This window comes from Primulina huaijiensis, chromosome 18 (assembly GCF_012295235.1).
Source record: "Primulina huaijiensis isolate GDHJ02 chromosome 18, ASM1229523v2, whole genome shotgun sequence".
NCBI classification, from domain to species: Eukaryota; Viridiplantae; Streptophyta; class Magnoliopsida; order Lamiales; family Gesneriaceae; genus Primulina; species Primulina huaijiensis.
In genome coordinates, this window is record NC_133323.1 from 17,294,902 (window position 1) to 17,314,357 (window position 19,456).

The 19,456-nt window shown below is 34.9% G+C and overlaps 2 protein-coding genes across 3 annotated transcripts; one reads left to right on the forward strand and one right to left on the reverse strand.

Annotated features, from left to right (window-relative positions):
* Positions 1-5,134: 5,134 nt before the first annotated feature.
* On the forward strand, positions 5,135-7,355 carry LOC140964636 (uncharacterized). 2 transcript variants are annotated; one of them, XM_073424495.1, is made up of 2 exons: positions 5,135-5,287; positions 6,184-7,353. In XM_073424495.1, the coding sequence occupies exon 2, from the start codon at positions 6,231-6,233 to the stop codon at positions 7,218-7,220; it is 990 nt and encodes a 329-aa protein (XP_073280596.1). In that variant the 5' UTR covers positions 5,135-5,287; positions 6,184-6,230; the 3' UTR covers positions 7,221-7,353. The 2 variants fall into 2 exon arrangements, with proteins under 2 accessions (XP_073280596.1, XP_073280597.1); XM_073424496.1 differs by having other exon boundaries at positions 5,141-5,287; positions 6,217-7,355.
* Positions 7,356-8,070: 715 nt separating this feature from the next.
* On the reverse strand, positions 8,071-17,049 carry LOC140964457 (ATP synthase subunit beta, mitochondrial-like). The gene is made up of 9 exons (XM_073424267.1): positions 16,519-17,049; positions 16,062-16,137; positions 15,882-15,970; positions 15,631-15,748; positions 15,442-15,545; positions 15,200-15,358; positions 14,885-15,109; positions 14,484-14,795; positions 8,071-8,590 (listed from the first exon to the last, which is right to left on the reverse strand). The coding sequence occupies exons 1-9, from the start codon at positions 16,984-16,986 to the stop codon at positions 8,477-8,479; spliced, it is 1,665 nt and encodes a 554-aa protein (XP_073280368.1). The 5' UTR covers positions 16,987-17,049; the 3' UTR covers positions 8,071-8,476.
* Between the last annotated feature and the right edge of the window lie 2,407 nt (positions 17,050-19,456).

The window sequence follows — 19,456 nt, forward strand, 5'->3', positions numbered from 1 at the left end:
AAATCATGCATATACGTTACATTTTATTAAAACCAAGCATACAACGTATTTTTCGTATTTTCATAAAAAATTCATGTTCAAATTAACATATACATTTTAAGCATGCAATTTTGGTGATTAGGGCGCTGTCAGGACTACTAACTCGACCGGAGTGCCAAATGACCATTTTGCCCCTCGAAAACCTTAATTTACCATTTTACCCATGGACCTCAAAATTTCGACCAGAAGCCAACCAAACTCCTCAAAACACCTCAAAACATATTTATAATCATGTCTTAGACGTAAACTCGAAACCATTCAAGAACTTCTATAATTCGTTTTAAAACTTGGATCGGGGTCTTGGTTTTAACCAAAATCAACTCAAAACTCGACCAAACTTTTCCAAACTTAAGCCATGACTTGAACCTACATGATCGGCCTTAAACCACATACCACCTAAGACCCTCGAAAAGCCTCGACCAGCTGCTGGAAATTTCAGCCCTTCTCAAGATTCAAATCCTAGTGCACCTAGCCTCTCAATACTCGACCCTAGACTCGAACCAATGTGACCAGCCCTTAGACTACTATCCTAAGGTCGAGATCAAGCCGTGGACTCCCTCCTAGACCAACCTTACTCACGCCTACAGCCCCTTCCCGTCGGATCACTCGGCTCCACCAAGAAGTAACCCAACTAGCCATCGAACCTTCCTATCGACCTCACTCTTGCAACCAGCAGCTCATGGCCCCTTCTCAGCCTTGACACCGACCCACCAGGGTCTGAACCACAGCCGATACCGATCTATCCATATCAAGCCTTAACCCTAGACCAAACCCCTCGGCCCTTGTTTGTTTCGATCCTCAAAGCCGATCTTCACTCCTAAACGTCTTCCAACATGATAGAACATCGCCCCTACATCGAGATTTAGCAGCCCCCTTACACACACAAGCAAGAAATCGTGAGCCTCATGTCAAGAATATGCATGCTTTTGTTTCAAAATCGTGTAAAACCAACGCACAATGATAAATTTGATATTTCTTATATTGAATAAACATACAAATACACATATAATGATGATAAAAACTATGTATAGAGCGTGTTTTTGCGTATTTACACTCGAAAACTTTGAGATAGTCGCGTACAACGTGCACCAGAGAGACGGGGAAGAGATCTTTTGACGAACTTTGAGAAAAACCGACTGGGATAGCTGCTGAACTCGAGATGCTGCTGATGGAAGTGGGGAGAGGGGCGGCCGACCGATGTAGAGGTAGGTTTAGGGTTTGAGTGTAGGGTTTAATTATAATACTTAGTGCTAATGAGCACTTAATTAAAAATAATGAGATTAAAAAGGATTTTAGGCTCATTACGCAATAAAATAGTCCCATCACCAAAAACACTCCGTAAAATATTTCGTTTAGGTAAATTTTTGAAAATATTGCCCAAACCCTCAGAAAGTCCCCCGACTTGCTAAAATTTGCAAACCGGATTAAAATATGACTCGATGAGTAAAAATACCATACAAAGCCCATTTTCGAAAATCACCCTTGTAGGACCAAACGCTTGCCGCTTTACCAAAAGCTATAGCTGATGGTAATGGTGCAAATCAATTCTTTTAAACCGCACAGCAGCTCAAGCACCACGGTTCGATCGCTCTACCAAGTAGGGACAATTATTACACCCAAATATCTCCTTCCTAATAATTGTATTCCTTGAAATCAATGAGAATCGAACCCATGACCTTGGCTCTGATACCAATTGTAGGACCGAGCGCTTGCCGCTTTACCTAAAGCTATAGCTGGTGGTAATGGTGTAACTCAAATCTTTTAAACCGCACAGCAGCTCAAGCACCACGGTTCGATCACTCTACCAAGCATGGACAATTATTGCACCCAACAACCCTTAATTACACCATATACTAAATATTTACTAAAAATATTTTTCTTTAATTTTCCTCGGTTTCCGTTCCTCGTTTGAGCGCGAAATACTACTAAAAGTCCTAATGCATGAAATCTTAGCAAACCATGAAATAAAACACATGTTCATATCATGATCATGCATTTAATACAGTAAAAATAATTAAACCCATATTTTAGCAAAAACACTAGATTGCATGTAGTCAGGTTACTTAGTTCGAATTTTCTAGACCTTACATATTATAATTAGAATCAGAATCAGAATCCTGATTGCAATCCATTATTATTTTAAATAATGTTTCTTTAAGATTCTCATCTATATCCAATTTATTAATTTTTTTTAGTCCATCATTGATTGACATAATGTTTAGGTTTTTCATGTTTTCTACAAATAATAAATTTATTTTTATCCTTATGTCATTCTGATTTCCGTAATTCACGGCTTTCTTTTCTTTTTTTTTTTCTATCTTTTTGTCTATCAGGCCAATATCTTTTATTTCAATAAAAAATTTTCTTCTTTATCTTTAATTTTTTTTACCTTTATTAGGTATATCCATCCCAAATTGATCCCAAAATTTTCCTAATTATTTTTTCTCAAGTAAATTCTGTCTTTTAATTTGATTATTCAATTTTAATTCATTACAAAGAGCTAAACTCTCTTGTATGCAAGTACTTATTAACTTACCATAAGTATAATTTTCATATGGAATATATATTTCAACTTTTCTTAACACTTTTCTGATTTTTCAGCAAAAAGAAAAGGTAAGTCATTTATGAATTTAGCTTTCCAAATACTATTATTACAGTCTGATATATCATATATACGAGATAAAAAATTATCTTTATATCATATAAAATCAGTAAGAATTTTGCATTTTAATTTATTTAATAAAGTACGAATTTGTTCATCATTATCAATGAATCTACTAGTAAAATATTCAATCATTGTCATTATTAAAGAATAAACTGCATTTTCTATATGAATGTTGCTTTCAACTTTTATTGAATTTAAAATATCATATTTATGATATTGATTTAAATAATTATCTCACCAGCCTTTACGCTGGCCATTAAAACATGCTATAATCATTCTAGCAATATTTTTATCATTATTGCCCGAAGTTTTACACACATTACTATACATAAGCATTCTGTAAGCAGTATTATAATTTGTTTATCACTAAAACCATCAATATTCCATTCATAAATACTTTTCTCATTATAACTATTAGAGAAAATATATTTTTATTCTTCGAAAAAAAAACATCAATGAGAATAGGTCTATCATAATAATATTTGGTTTGGGTAGGTTTATCTGTCCATTTTATTTTATTAATTTCTTCATAAGAAGAATTTTTATTATTTTCAAGCTCTTAATTAATAGTATTTAAATTAAGATTTTTAAATTTTTCTTCTAATAATTTTTCTATATCAGAAACATAAAATTTAAATTTACAATCTTTTATTTCTGGAAGGGATTGGATAGAAGAAGATGCGATAGAAACAATATTAGTTTCTTACTTAGTTTGTATATGAACATCAGGTTTAATCTGATTGATTGTCATAGTAATTTTATCTATGCGATCTTTAAGAGAAATAATTTCTTCTCCTATTATTGTAATATACATATTTGTATAGTTCTGTTTTTCAAGTATCTGATTAATATGTTTAACAATTATCTGTAACATATCATTATCAAATAATTTTGGAAAAGCAATAAAATTTAAAACTTTATTATTTTTTTCTATAATAAAATATTGCTGAGGAGGATAAACATATTTTTGAATCTGTCTAGAAGAAATTTTATAATTTCTTTTAAGAATAGAAATATAATCTATAATAAATATTTTAAAAAAGCAAGGAACAAAATGTATTAATTTATTTTGACTTTCACAAAACTTATAAAATTCTGTAACAATATAATAATATTCTTTTGCAGAGAAAATTTTAAAATATCATTCTATGAAAGATTCCCATTTGAGTTGATAAAATTCTGCATTGTTCATCGTTCTAGCACGACATCCTTTAGTAAAATCGATTTTTGATATTTTATCCATTAAATAGTAAAATTCATTTCTGAAACTGTATCAGTTTCCCTAACTTTTTGAAAATTACTTTGATGAACTATATTATTTTGATTAATGTTTAAATCTTCTACTGTATCATTTATAGAAGATTTTGTATCTTCTCTTATTTGAGAAATAGAAGCTCTAGAAGTTTGTGGAATATCTACCAGATAATCCAAAGGTGAAATAAAAGAATGACAAGATCTTGGTCTAGCATAAACAGAAAACGGTAATAATCTTCTTTCTTCATTATTGAACTGCATTTGAACAGATCATTCATTAGTTTGTATAACTTGTTGAAAATCTTTATTTATTATAGAATTTCTAGGAACAGCTTGTTCGATTATCAAGTTTTCTAGAAATTCAATTTCTTCCTTTTTAATAGATCTACGAGTTGTAATATTAGATCTATTGAAATTTGTTTCTATAAAGATAGTTTCATTTAGTTTTTTTTATCTATTCTTTTACACATAGGATTTAATGTGAATAATGGTTTATAATAAATACGAAAACAGATACATATCATTTCTGTACTATGAGTATAATTATAACCACGTGTTTTAACATTTAATGTTAAACAATCTAATATATTTATATTAGACAAGGATAAAGATAAATTAGGATAAATATTAAAATATACTGGACCATGAGCCAGACTGGATTGAATTATTTCCATAAGAGATTGTTTACAATTTAAATTTCTACCATCTTTTAAAGCTGCCACAAAACTTTCTGGTAAACCTTTAAAAGTTAAATGTCTAAAAGCTATTCATATTAATCCAATATGAATAAATATATACTTTTTTCTATAAGATAAGATATCTTTATTGTTTAATAATCTAATAACTATTTCTTCATTAGGAAAAAATACAAATGTTCCTAATTTATAAATCATTTAGATTCTATCTTAGGAATACTCCATTTATTTAATAAATCTAAATTCTTTGGTAAATCATATTCTTCATTTAAATTGTTTTGAACAGTTTCTTTCATTCCGAAAATATTCATTAAAAAGTGATAAATCATAAATCAAAACTATTTCATGGCTCTGATAATTATGATACGTGACATTGTTGATATATATTAATGAATAAATAAATTATCAATCAATTAATTAATATGTTACAAGAAAATTTTACGCGTCTTTTGGCGTGTGGAGAACGTTTTCCTTACGTTGAAAACGCGTCTTTTACTGTTTCATCGATAAGTACACGCGACTGCGCACTGTTTGAACCCTCTTACGGAAGAATCTGGAGAGAAGCTCAAACTCGCAAAATCTCAGTTACAACATAATCCTGCTCCTTCTCTTACAACTCAGATCTGTTGATCAGGTATGGATTCTTGAATAGTTTCGTGCTGAATTTCGGTTATTTTTGCCATTATTTTTGGTAAACTTTTGAGTTTTGTGGGCTCTGTTTCAAGATTTGGATGCATATCTCTTCGACATGTTTTTTGAATGCTCGATCTATGTTTTGTTCGTCCTTTGGAACGTCGAAATCACATGATTTTGGTGCGAAATCACAGTGTTGATGGTTTTGCGTAGGTTGACTTTTTAACCGTTTTGTTTATGCGGTGTTTTGGGATTCTTTTGTGTAGGGTTTTTACATCACTAGATTTCTATTGGTCTTTTGTTCAGGAAAATTTTGGGTTTTGTACTCTGTGTTATTGGCCACTTGGTGTAACCTTTAGTCCTGACCACCTCATATTGTGTTCTTGGGGAGGAACGACCCCCTATTAGGGAGAATACATGTAAAATTTGTAGACTTTCTTATATGGCGGCCTGTGCCTAATTCTCACCGACTGGTTTTGCCAGAGAGGTGGAGACTCTTCTAGTGTTAAGTTTCTGTTTATTGTTTTTAATGAAACCGGGTGGAGATAAAGGTGATTCGAGCTTTTATCTTATCTTGAGCTTTTGTGAATTCGCTTCTTGCCCAGTGGATTTTTGTTGTATTTGTGGTTGAAATCTTGTTTGGTGATGGAATCATTTTGACTTCTCTATGTAACTTAGGCAAATTTGCCTACATTTTGTGTCAAAGTGACCAAAACAGTTCGTTCAGTATTCTTTTGAGGCTAATCCTGTTGATAGAAATTGGCTGACTGGTATCATGTTTGCATCATTTGTTTGTTGTTTACGTGGTTGGTTATGCATCATGGTTTTTGTGCTTGATGGTTTCACATTTTTGTTTGGTGGCAGAAGAGCTAACATTTTTCCCTTCTCTTTTTTGAGATGGCTTTCTGGTCATCATCATACCAAATGCAGGTAGAGTTGTGTTTATGGATGCCAAGAAATTTATGCAGTTGCTTGAGGAGAAACAAAAGAGAGTATTGGCCAAGAAAGAAGCCCCTCTGAAATGGGAACAGAAACTTGAAGCTGCTGCTGCAACACGTAGAGCTGATACTGAAGTGAGAGAAAGGAAATCAAAAGTTTCCAAGCGCAAAAGGAGATCAGTTTCAATCTCAGATAGTTATAGTGATTCTGATACTGATAGTCAGAGCCATGAACGGAGGAGAAAGAGAACCAAGAAATACCGCAAGAGGCAAAAGAAGCACAGCCATTATGACTCTGGTGACCATGAAAAGAGGAAGGACAAGAGACGGAAGCTAAAGAGACGATCTTCTGGTTCTGATGATAGCAGTGATGAATATGACAGTGATTCAGAAGAGGATAGGAAGAAGACACACCATAAGAGACAGAGGTATGTTTCAAGCACCGAATATGGTGCTTCGGACCCTTCTAGTGACGAAGATGTTAATCCTGTCGGAAGAAGGAGCCATTCCCGGCATCACAAACATCATCGAAGAACAAATTCGAGCCTTACAGATTCTTCAAGTGACGATGATGATGTCCAGAAAAGTAGCCATGCGAAGCACAATAAGCAGCAGAAACGATCACACTTCTCCAAACATCATCAACTGTCTCATAGCCATGAGTACTCGTCAGACTCCGATGGACACAGACATGGCAGAAGAAGCAGATCTGTGGATAAATCATGCGATGATGATAATGATGATGGAAAAAGTAGAATAGAGAAGAAAAAGAACTGCAGTCGTCGACACAGTCACCACCACCACCGGAATGGGAATAGCCACTCGGACAAGCTGCCACCAGAGAATAATGTGGCATCACCGCAGTTAAATGTAAATGGCAAACATCTTGAGAATGGTTCTGGAGAGCCTGATCTGAATGGCCATGCGTATACTTGTCCACATGAGTTAAAATCATCAGGCTCTCAGATTTCTTTGGCATTTTCTGCTAGGGGGTAATCTTAAAATTTGACAATGATTGGCAGTCTGTTGAACAGCCGCTACTACGAGTATATGGATGAATGTATGTTGAACTTCATTTGTTGTTGCTAGTTTTGTGAACATTGTCTATGAAAGTACCAAAATTTCATATTTCCAATTTTTTGGTTATGAGAAAATAAAAATTACAGGTGGGGAAAAGATAATAGTGTAAATACTCTCATTTTGTTTTGGTAAAACATTCATAAGATTAGATTAATTCTAATTTCATGAAAAAATTTAGAAGATGATGCAATTTATATAAATATTAATTTAAATTAAATTTTTTTTACTAATTTTGGATTATTCTATTCTAAAGTGTCGATTTCGTTAGGTCGGATGGGTTGGGTCAGGTTAGTTCGAAGCATAATACTATTTAAAAATTGTTCAACCTAAAANTATATAAAATAAATATTAAATCCTGAAAATTTATAATATAAATATACAATAAATATTTTTTTAAATATATAATAAATAAAAATATAGACAATATTTATTAATTATATATTTTAAAAAATTAAAATTTTCAGATCAATCCTAAATCTATCCAGATTATTTTTTCAGAGCAGTTATCAAATTGAACCCAACCTAGTCTGAAAACCTCAAACCTGATTTTTCAGAGTCGAATTGACATGTCAAATCTGATTTAGACACCACTCCTTTTCAAAATGGGCAAAACGAATTTTGTTCTTTGAAACGGACGATCAAACGGACATTTTGCTAATAATAAATCAGTACGATCATCATATCTTTAATTATCACTTATTAAAAAGAACGAATTTTAAAATTTTGAATTTTATCAACGAAGGCAATAATTAATTAAATGAATTGATAAATCAAGAAAACAACATTTGCACTCATGTGAAAAAGAAAACTTTTAATTTGAGTTTACACTAAGCTTTGTCAACAATTTTTCACATGTTGAACTAACCATACGCAGATTAGTCGGTGCCAAATAAGGAAAAAGATTCACAGCGAACACATCAAATATTCAAAAGAATAAAATTAAGCAAAAATATACAACGCCATTGCGTCGTGACCTCCCTTGTTATGTCAACAAACGAGGGTCGGCTAGGTATTCTCAACGTGATCCGGTTCATATGAAACGGGAACACGGATAAATTCAGAAAATATGGTCCCAAGGGTAAAACAGAAGAATTCTTGATGTTGGCATGCCCAAGAATTAACTTATTTTGGCTAGGGAAGGACAAAAGGAAGCTGTGAAAGGTTAGATGTATCTAAGCAGAAGACTCCTTGGCAATCTTCTCTGCCTTGGCGATGACCTCTTCGATTCCTCCAACCATGTAAAAAGATTGTTCTGAAAGATCGTCATATTTTCCGTCCAAGACTCCCTGTTGTAAGCAATAAAACGTGTTATCGTGCCAACTTGTGCCAGTAATAGACGACAGGATAATTCAAATAATGATAGGAAAAGGAAAAAAAAGGCTGTCGGGGTACTGGATATCATATTGATCAGAAAGCTTCGCGAGGGATAAACAAAAATCCAAAAAAAAAAAAACATGGAGGCACATTAGTTAAAGTAAACAAAGATTGCATTTGGATCAAAGACTCTCTCACTTGACAAATGACTAAAAGGAGTGGAGTTCAAACTACTTAAATGACGAAAAATTTCGAACATATTGTAAAAAATGACATAACTTTGTGGATAATGATTGGAAACTCATAAGCAACATACAAACAATCAGAACATAATTGTAACAATTTGAAATTTTGAGTTTCAAATCATTCGGTCAAGACAGCCCCGGACTGCATTTGAAATTAGTGCTGGCAAAAAACCCGAAATTCCCGACCCTACCCGATTCCCATCCCATTCCCTTCCCGCAAAATTCCCGACCCGCTTATTTCCCGACCCGCAGGTTCGGGATTTTTCCCGTCCCGATTTATTTCGGGAGAAGGGTAGGGTATATAATCTCCTCCCGACGGGATTCCCGTCCCGACCCGAAAATTTTTTATTAAATTTTATATTATTTTTAATTATTAATATAATTATAATTAATATTTTAATTTCCCCCATTTCATTTTAGTTCCTGATTTCTCCTCCGCCTTGGGTTCTCTCTCGTTCGGGGTTTTAACTTAGGCATCTTTCTCTGATTTTTTGGTCCCACTTCTTCTCCTGTGATTGATTATTCAATCTATCATCATGTCTCAGGTTAGTTTATCCCTTTACGATTTCGCTTGCGACTTCGATTTTTATGCTGCGAGCTTGAATTTCTTGTGAATTTGACGCGGCTCGATATATTTTTCTTGTATTCTTTCGTTAAAGAATTGGTGGTTTTTGGATTTTTTTTACCGGAAGTAGGAGTAAAGATTTTAAATTGGGGAAATTAATGAAATGGGTTTTTATTTTTCTTGGTTGGAAATGAAAGAAATTTTAACCAAAGCATGCATCGATCGATTTTCAAGGTTTTGTCTTTATTTTGTTGTTTGATATCTTTGTTTAGGATATATTTTTCTTGTATTCTTTCGTTAAAGAATTGGTGGTTTTTGGATTTTTTTACCGAAAGTAGGAGTAAAGATTTTAAATTGGGGAAATTAATGAAATGGGTTTTGATTTTTCTTGGCTGGAAATGAAATAAATTTTGACCAAAGCATGAATCGATCGATCTTCAAGGTTTTGTCTTTGTTTTGTTGTTTTATATCATTGACCAAAGCATGCATCGATGATGAGTTTTGAATATTGGTCCATGTTTAGAATACAATCACAGCTTTCAAATTGTTCAGAATCCACCAAGCATGTTTATGAATTATGAATATCTTTGTTTGTTTATTGGCATTTAATAAATCATAAAGTAAATACTAGCTCTATGTATTGACATTTTCGTCAAAATCTTGTTTGTGTTCATTGGATAGATGCAAGGAATTCCCAACAAATCTAAGTGACACCATGATTGTTCATTGAGATTACTATTATTTGGTAATTATATTTCTTATTATTGTAATATAATGTACTATGATTACTAATATTTGTCATTTGTTATTAATTAGGTGCACATGGATGAATCAAGTGGAAGTGGCAGTGTTCCTTCCACCACTCAACCTCAAACACTATCTCCATCCAAAACACCAATCATTCATGAGGAAGTAATAGATATTGGAGCCAAAAGAAAAAAAGTAGCGGATGTGTGGTCACACGCCAAGAAAATTATAAGGAGAAATGACAAAAATGAGGTCATTGCTGTTGTTGCCATTTGTAATTATTGCAAAACTGAAGTTCCTGCCCATAGCAGAACACATGGGAATAATGGCATTGATGGGCATGTGAAGAAATGCAAAAAGAATCCTCATAACGCGGTGAAGTCAGGTTCTTCTCAACCGATCTTAACACAGTCGTTCATGAATAATGTTTTGACACCTCACATCTTTAGCCAAAAAAAACTTGAAGATAAGGTTGTCACATTTGTTGTTAAAGATGAAATGCCGTTCAGGGTTGTGGAAGGGGCGGGGTTTGTAGAGATGATGAAGGAAGCTCAACCTCGATTCAAGATTCCCAACCGAAAGAAAATTGCAGCTCTTGTATGGGATTTATATTCAGCGGAGATGGCTAAGATAAAGAGTGTAATTGGTGATCAAAGGGTAAGTATAACTACTGATACTTGGACCTCGGTTCAGAATATCAACTATATGGTAATTACTGCTCATTTCTTGGACAATGATTGGAAGTTGCATAAGCGAATAATAAATTTTACCAAGATCACCTCTCACAAAGGAGATGACATTGGAAAAGTTTTAGAAACATGTTTAAGAGTCTGGGAGATAGATAAAGTTTTCACTATAACAGTTGATAATGCTAGCACGAACGATAAAGCGGTAGAGTACATGAGAAAGAGGCTAAAGGAAATGGGCACTCTATTATTTGATGGTAAGTACTTGCATTTGAGATGTTGTTGTCATATTATAAATTTGATTGTCAAGAGTGGGTTGAAGTTTCTTAATGAGTCAGTTGAGTCCATTAGAAATTGTGTGAAGTATATTCACTCTTCCGGGGCACGGTTGGACCAATTTAGGGAGTGTGCTATCCTATTGAAGATGGATAAAATGTCGACTGTTCCAATGGATGTGCCTACTAGGTGGAATTCCACCTATACAATGCTTTCTGTTGCATACAAGTTTAAGAAAGTTTTTGATAGGATGACAGAGAATGCACAATTTGTTGAATACTTTGAAGAGGTAGAAGGTTCAGAGAAAAAAAAAAGATTGGGACCTCCTACGAAAAAAGATTGGGAGAAGGTACAAGTCTTTGTGAATTTTCTCAAGAGGTTTCATGATACTACATTGCAACTTAGTGCTACCAAGAAAACTACATCACCCTTGATTTGGGAGGAAATAGTTGCAATGAGGACAATCATTGATGAGACAATACTCGACACTACAGATCCTTCATTGCAAGAAGTTTCTAAGAGAATGGAGAGTAAGTTCAAGAAGTATTGGGGTGATCTTGAGAAGGTGAACAAGCTTGTTTTCCTATGTCACATTCTAGATCCTCGTTATAAACTTCAAATGATTGGGATCCATTTGGGAGATATGAAATTTGATGCTACTAAAATAGAATCCTTTCTCGATGGGTTAAAGAATTGTCTAATGGAGTTGTATAATGCATACAAAGGTAATTCTCCTTTAGATCATATTAACGGGATTGATGATGGTGATGTAGACAAAGATTTGATGGAAATGTATAAGAATGATCCAGTTAAATTGAACTATCATCTGAAAATGGCTCAAGTAAGAAAAACTCAAAAGCAAACAGAAATAAGCAACGAAGTGGACAAGTACTTATCGGATCCTTTTGTGAAATGGAGCTCAAGCTTCGATATTTTGGAGTGGTGGAAAGGGAATACAACAGCATTTCCAATCTTTTCTAAGATTGCCAAGGATATTTTTTCAATCCCTTCATCTACTGTTGCTAGCGAGAATGCTTTTAGCCTTGGGAGGAGGGTTGTGGATCCATTTAGGGCATCGTTGCATCCCAAAATGGTGGAGGCACTAGTGTGTACTAGTGATTGGCTTAGAGGTGAAGAAATTAACTTATACAAGGAGCCAACAGAAGATGAAGTCAACTTTTATAAGGATTGTGAAGAGGTTGTCACAAGTAAGTCAATATTTAACTTGTTTAGTAATTTTTATGAGTACTTTGATTATTTGTCTATCATTATTTTCTGCATCAAAAGATAAATTGACTTTTACAAAATAAGTTATTTTTAACATATGTGCATCTATTTATTTTAGTCATTGACATTCATGGAGAGGAATGTGGCTCAGTAAGTTGGAGTTGGGTAAGTTGGTGCTTGGTATCTATTTATAGTTTTATGTAATTGTTGTATTTCTAGCTATCCCTTAGTTGGTTCATCTTACTTTATTTTTTTAATTGTAAATTTTAATCTTGTTATATATTGTGATTATAGTATATTTGTTGTTTTTGTAGGCACTCTCATGCCCACAGCAAAGTAATACATCTTCTTCAAGTGTAAACTCCAAAGACCCCATGGTAGAAAAATAAATGGTTGACGTGGTGATTTAATGTGACATTGGCTTGCTATGTGAACTTTTTATTTTGGATTTGTTTTGATTAAACAAGAATTTATTTAAGCTCCACCAAGGTTGTGTGGCATCGGTTTTTGAATTGATTTCTAAATAATGTATGTTCAATAGACGTTAAAATTATAAGTTTTACCCTTTTGCACCAAAGACATTACAGGGATTCCCTTGCTGGAGAAACTAGAGCACTTTACTCTTATTTCTTCACCAACCTCAAAGTCTTTCTTGAAACCACTCTGCAGTACAGGAATGAATAGCAAAACAGTGTTCAACATTTTGATTGAAGTCGATCGGCTTATCTTGATTTCTGACTTTATTTAGCCAGGTATAATTTGACAAGGACTTGATTGATGAAATAAATATGTTGCCTTAATCAACACAAGTGTACTTGCTATTTTGTGGTGTTGCAGCATTGATTTTCCTATATTTGAGTACTTGACCACTAAATTATAGGTCTCGAGAGATTTTAAAAAAAAAATTCGGGATATCACATCCCTACCCGACGGGATCCCGAATGTTCGGGATCCCGAACATTCGGGTCCCTACACTTGTCGGGTACGGGATCGGGGGAAAAAAAAATTCTCAATTTTTATCGGGATGGGGATTGGGTATGATAGTTACGGGACGGGTCCCTACCCGATCCCACCCCTATTTGAAATAGCTACTTTAAATTTGAGAAAGGAGAATTTCAAATTACTCTAATTTGAGAGGTTAGAATCATCGTACTAGGATAAAACAACTAAAGATCTTAAGGTTGTATTTAGCTCAATGAATTTGGATTTGATCAACAATTTGAAATTTTGAGTTTCAAATCATTCGATCAACCCAACCCCAGATTGCATTTGAAACAGATACTTTAAATTTGAGAAAACGATTTGAAATTTGGATTTCAAATTACTCTAATTTGAGAGGTTGGAATCATCATACTACGTTAGAACAACTAAAGATCTTAAGGTTGCATTTAGCTCAATGAATTTGGATTTGATTAACAGATTTAAAAGATGGAATTCAAAAAGAATTCAAACGCCTTCAATTTCAGGGAATTTAAAATAAATTAGAATGACTTGAAAAAGTAGAAATCGACTCTAAAATCTAATTTAAATATGAAGTCAATGATTTTGGATTTCAAATCAATCAATCCATACAAAATTAGTTTGATCACCAAATCCAAAGATACCATAAAATACAATTAACTCAAATCATAGATTTTTTAAATCCTTCCACGCAAATGCAGGCCAACCATTTCGGGAGGAATTGGCATTCTAGTAAATGAATAAGAAACTGAAGCTCGTTTAAGAAACCAGTTCACTTCAGAAATAATACAAAATTTCAAATCCTCAAAACAAAGCACTCGTCTAGACACATCCCGCACAATAGTCAGCATTTGAAATCAAATTATTCAAGTCCTTTATCTGAATTGATTGTGTTTGTTTGGGTGTTTTTGAACTCCATATATTTAAGCAAAATAATATATCTGGGTGATGCATAATAATGAATTGTCAAATCCTTCCCAAATGAGACCATTAGAAATCCATCTCTCATTTCCTTGCTTAACTCCAAATTCTCATATCAGAATGCGACCTTGGTGATATCATGTACGAGTGTAGTAATATAGGCAAGTTCATTGAAATTGCAAATTAAGCATTCATGAAAACAGTAAATTCCCCAGGATGAGATTCAAATAAATTTTACCTGGAAGCTGGTGACGCTCTCTTTCAACTCTACATACTTTCCAGGGGCACCCGTGAAAACTTCTGCAACATGGAAAGGCTGGCTCAAGAACCGTTGAATTTTACGAGCACGAGCAACAGTCAATTTGTCATCTTCACTAAGCTCATCCATTCCAAGAATGGCAATAATATCTTGAAGATTCTTGTAGTTTTGGAGGACTTTCTGTACACCTCGAGCTGTGTTGTAGTGATCCTCTCCCAGAATGTGTGGGGAAAGCATACGAGATGTTGAGTCCAGAGGATCGACGGCAGGATAGATACCAAGCTCAGAAATCTAATCGAAACAGTAACAAGAATTGCAATATTCAAAAAATGAATTGTAATATTCTGCTTCTTTGAGGAAATTCAAGAAACTCCATATACCTGTCGAGATAACACAGTTGTGGCATCCAAGTGGGCAAAGGTGGTTGCAGGGGCTGGATCTGTCAAGTCATCAGCTGGCACATAAATGGCTTGGACGGATGTAATGGAACCTTTCTTAGTAGTAGTAATGCGTTCTTGAAGGCCTCCAAGATCGGTAGCCAACGTAGGTTGATATCCGACGGCAGATGGGATACGCCCAAGCAAAGCAGACACTTCTGAGTTGGCCTGAAAGGTTTTAACGGTACATATTACCATATGGGACATATGCCACAAACGCAAAGAACTTTTCAAGAATGATCATAGCACCAAACTTACCTGAGTAAAACGGAAGATATTGTCAATGAAGAGTAGCACGTCTTGTCCTTCTGCATCTCGGAAATGTTCAGCCACTGTAAGTCCAGTAAGTCCCACACGAGCACGAGCGCCAGGCGGTTCATTCATTTGACCATAGACAAGGGCACACTTGCTCTCAGCCTGAGAATTCAGTATACAAAAGAATAAGAAAAAAGGCATGATCAAATTTGAAAAAACAATCATGAAACTTGATTCATGCAGACCTGCTTGTCACCTAGCTTAATAACACCACTCTCAATCATTTCCCTGTACAAATCATTGCCCTCTCGAGTACGTTCTCCTACACCAGCAAAGACAGAGAAACCACCTGGCAAAGAAAATAATAGACAGTCAGACATGCCCGAGAAACAACAGCTAATTAGCATATAAATTCATCGAACAACGGAACGAACCATGAGCTTTTGCAACATTATTAATCAGTTCCATGATAAGCACGGTTTTTCCTACACCAGCACCGCCAAATAAACCAATTTTGCCTCCTCTTTGGTAAGGTGCAAGAAGGTCGACAACCTGGGATAAAAAACACAGTATAGTTTTGCTCGTGATCAAAACTCCAATGTTTGACAAGTACACCATGGTAAATAACATCAATTAAAACATAAGTAATCAAACAAAGTTGGCTTGATTAGAATTCAGAAAGCACCTTGATACCAGTGACGAGAATTTGTTGCTCTGTTGCTTGCTCCACAAAGGAAGGAGCTTCACGGTGAATTGGTAAAAAGTGTTCAGTGTCTGCAACATAGATCACTCGTTATAAAAGTGCAACTTTACTTTACCCAAATACATAATAAAACAAAAATAAAAAGAGGATAAATGCACTTACTAATATCGCCTCTGTGATCAATCGGCTCTCCGATGACGTTAATGATACGTCCAAGGGTAGCTCTACCGACAGGCACCTATGAACGAATGAAGTTAGTGAAAACAAATTGCCCCCAATACATCTCATGAAGAAATAATCATACACAAAGCTCTAATTGCATGTAAAGACACCTCAAGTCCACGTTTGATCGTCTGCAAAATGCATGAAGGAAAAATAGGTCTTGCCACGCGAAACAAAGAACTCAAATCCAATCAATTTCATACTAGGAAATAGGAATGAACCAAAACACGGATCGATCTAGCTCATATCATGTCAAAATTAAGTTCCACTCCAAGAACTCAGATGCTTCCAAAGAAATTAAAAATCAACCATGGTTGAATCCCCAAAAGATAGAGAATCAACAACAATTCCATCTAAAAAAATCAGTCAATAAAAAGGACAAGTATTTGTGTCTCACGGTAATGGGGGATCCAGTGTTGAGTACACGCTGGCCTCGGACCAATCCTTCAGTTCCATCCATAGCAATACACCTCACCACATTCTCACCCAAGTGCTGCGCCACCTCCAAAACAAGCCTTATCTGATTATCCAGCACTTCCAAAGCCGTCAAAATCGGGGGTAAACCCTCGTCAAATCTCACATCGACAACGGCTCCGATGACCTGGCACACCTTCCCGATCGCTCCCTGGCCAGTGAACTCATCGGTGATTTTCCCAGACAGCCCAGCCGTGGACGGGGCAGAAGCGGAGGGGGTGGCAGCCGCGGCGGACGATGTGGCGTAGTGAGCAGCAAAGCGGCACAGGAAGTGACCGGCGGGCGAGGGACGGTGCAGCGGCCGGGGCTTGGGGGCGGCGAAGAATGGGGATCTAGAGGCGCGAGCAGCGGAGGATCGGAGGATCGAGGCTAACAGCCTCCGAGAAGCCATGGAGGCAGAGTCGTCGATGAGAGAGAGGAGAGAAGTGAGCAACGTAAAATGGTCAAAAACAAGAGTGGTTTGTAAGAGAGTGAAAAGGCTAGAGAGAGAACACTGTGTTGGCGAGCTAAACGACGGCGTTTTATTCATATAATTTGATATTGTTCTTTTAATAAATCACTAAAATTAAATGTACATATTATATTTTACGGAAAATTGTCATCTAACCATTTTTAAAAAGCGTAAAAATAATAGGAAAATTTAGAGATAAATCTCAAAATCAAAGCATAAGTTTTTATTTACTCTTTGTACTATAAAAACTTTATTTATACTCTATAACGATGTCAAAAATGTCGAAAATATCTTTATTTGTTTTATTGGGCAAAAAATGATATTAGATTCGAGGTAAAATTATTTCAAACACACAATGCTATTATTATTGTGTAATTAAATGTTTGATGAAGTTATTTATCAAAATTATGGATCTGAACATATGTTCGATAATTAATATTTACAGAACTTATTCCAATACTTTTGAATATTTTCATGAAGAGCAGCTAACTGAGGTTAGACAACATGAACAAATAGGAACACATCATAATCTTAAGTAAACTTATGATTCAAAATAAAAGGTTCTTAGAAATCGTCCCGAATTCCTCTAAACTCTCTGGAGATCTTAGAGACATCCAAAAGACGATACATAACTATGACAATCAGCTATATTATGTATCACATAAAATCGAAGAAATCCTTGAAAACAAGAAGAAATTCTCGGAACATTAAGGGATATTCAAACAAGAATCCAAACTATTATACAACAACCAAGTTCTAGTAAAAAAATCTCAGATGGAAGGTTACCACCATCTTTTGATACTGAACTTTTATTACACCAAAGAGGGAAGAGCAAGGTAATGCCAAAACCTTTAACCGACGAAGAAAAATGATCGATCTGATTAAAACTGTTTCATAAAAAATTAAGATGACGACAACTATAGAAAGGATTGGTCTAGAAGATCTTCAAGGCCTTGCAAAATATTTTGTGAATCTCAAGATCGTAGATTTGAAGATGATTACAACAAGTGGCGAACCTCCTTCAATAACTTGGTCATCTTCCCATGAACCACCAAATGAAAGTATAAGATCTCATAATACAAATATGAGAGGACGACCCCAAACAGATTTCCAAGTAGGTGGAGAAGCACACCCAACAGGAACAAGGTCAATAAGAAATCAAATTCTCTTGTATCAAACACCTTGTGGGAAGTCTGTTTTAGAACCAGTACATTCTTATGAGATTATGCTTAACCTTGATGTGTTGGATTTCAAAAATAGAGAATATATCATAGATGACTGGACATCGGCTAATAGAATCACAACATGCACACTTGATCTCAACAATTAAGGATTCATTAAACTTTTAGAAATGTTTCTAATGAGACCAGTTAAAATTTTTTGATGACTGAAACTTTCGTGAAATGACACGACCTTGAGTTATATGTTTGCAAACACATAAATGATATAGACAATTATTTGAACTATTTTGGGCCTATTTTCCTTGACACTATTACCATTTGATAGCCCTTTGAGCCTAGACAAATATAATGAGATGCGTAAATTCTTACAATTGTAATTGAAAAACCCGTTCAAGTATTGAATTACACCTGATCAATATGTATTAGTTGGTTGGTGAATTGAAAGTATTCTAGAACTTGCTTGCACTCTTCGAGACGAGATACAGATAATGTGTAACTTAAGAATGATTTAGGAGATCTTTTGAACCGTTTGAGCCTTTTGAGGCTACCAAATGAAATGGAATTTTTTTTTATCCATAGTGTCCCACCTTGAGCTTTATGAAAAATGAATGGAGTGTGTTAATTGTGAGAACCCGAAATTTTCGAATACAATCAAAGGGATTGGACAAATTCATTACCCATGAAATGTCTCTTGAATATACCAAAGTGACTCTTTGTATGCTTGGATGAATTTATTATGAAAGAGATGACCTTTGATATACCAAAGTGACTCTTGGTGTGCTTGGATGAATGAATGAACACAATTAATGCTTGCTTGGAATGCAGGGGTTGACCATGAGGAAGTTCAAAGGGAAAAATCTCACCTATAAATACACCATTGTATGTTGAAGAGACCACACCCAAAATCATCACAAAAATTCGTCCCTCTCCTCTCTTCTCCTCTCCATTTCGGCATCTAAGGCAAGAAAAAGAAGGGAGAAGACTTTGTGCAGTCCGAGTGATCAGAAGATACGTCGAAGTGCTGCTGGATTTGCTTCATAAATCTAGGCAAAGTACTGCAAAGTTTCGGTCATCATCTGACCGAGATTAAACGGGAGTTGTATATTCGAACTCGGCAATTTCGAAAACTACACATTCGAATTGGTAAGTGGGTTTTTGCTATATATTCGTTTGTAATTTTAAACTTGGATATATATATCATGACATGCATGTATGTGTGTCTTCATTTT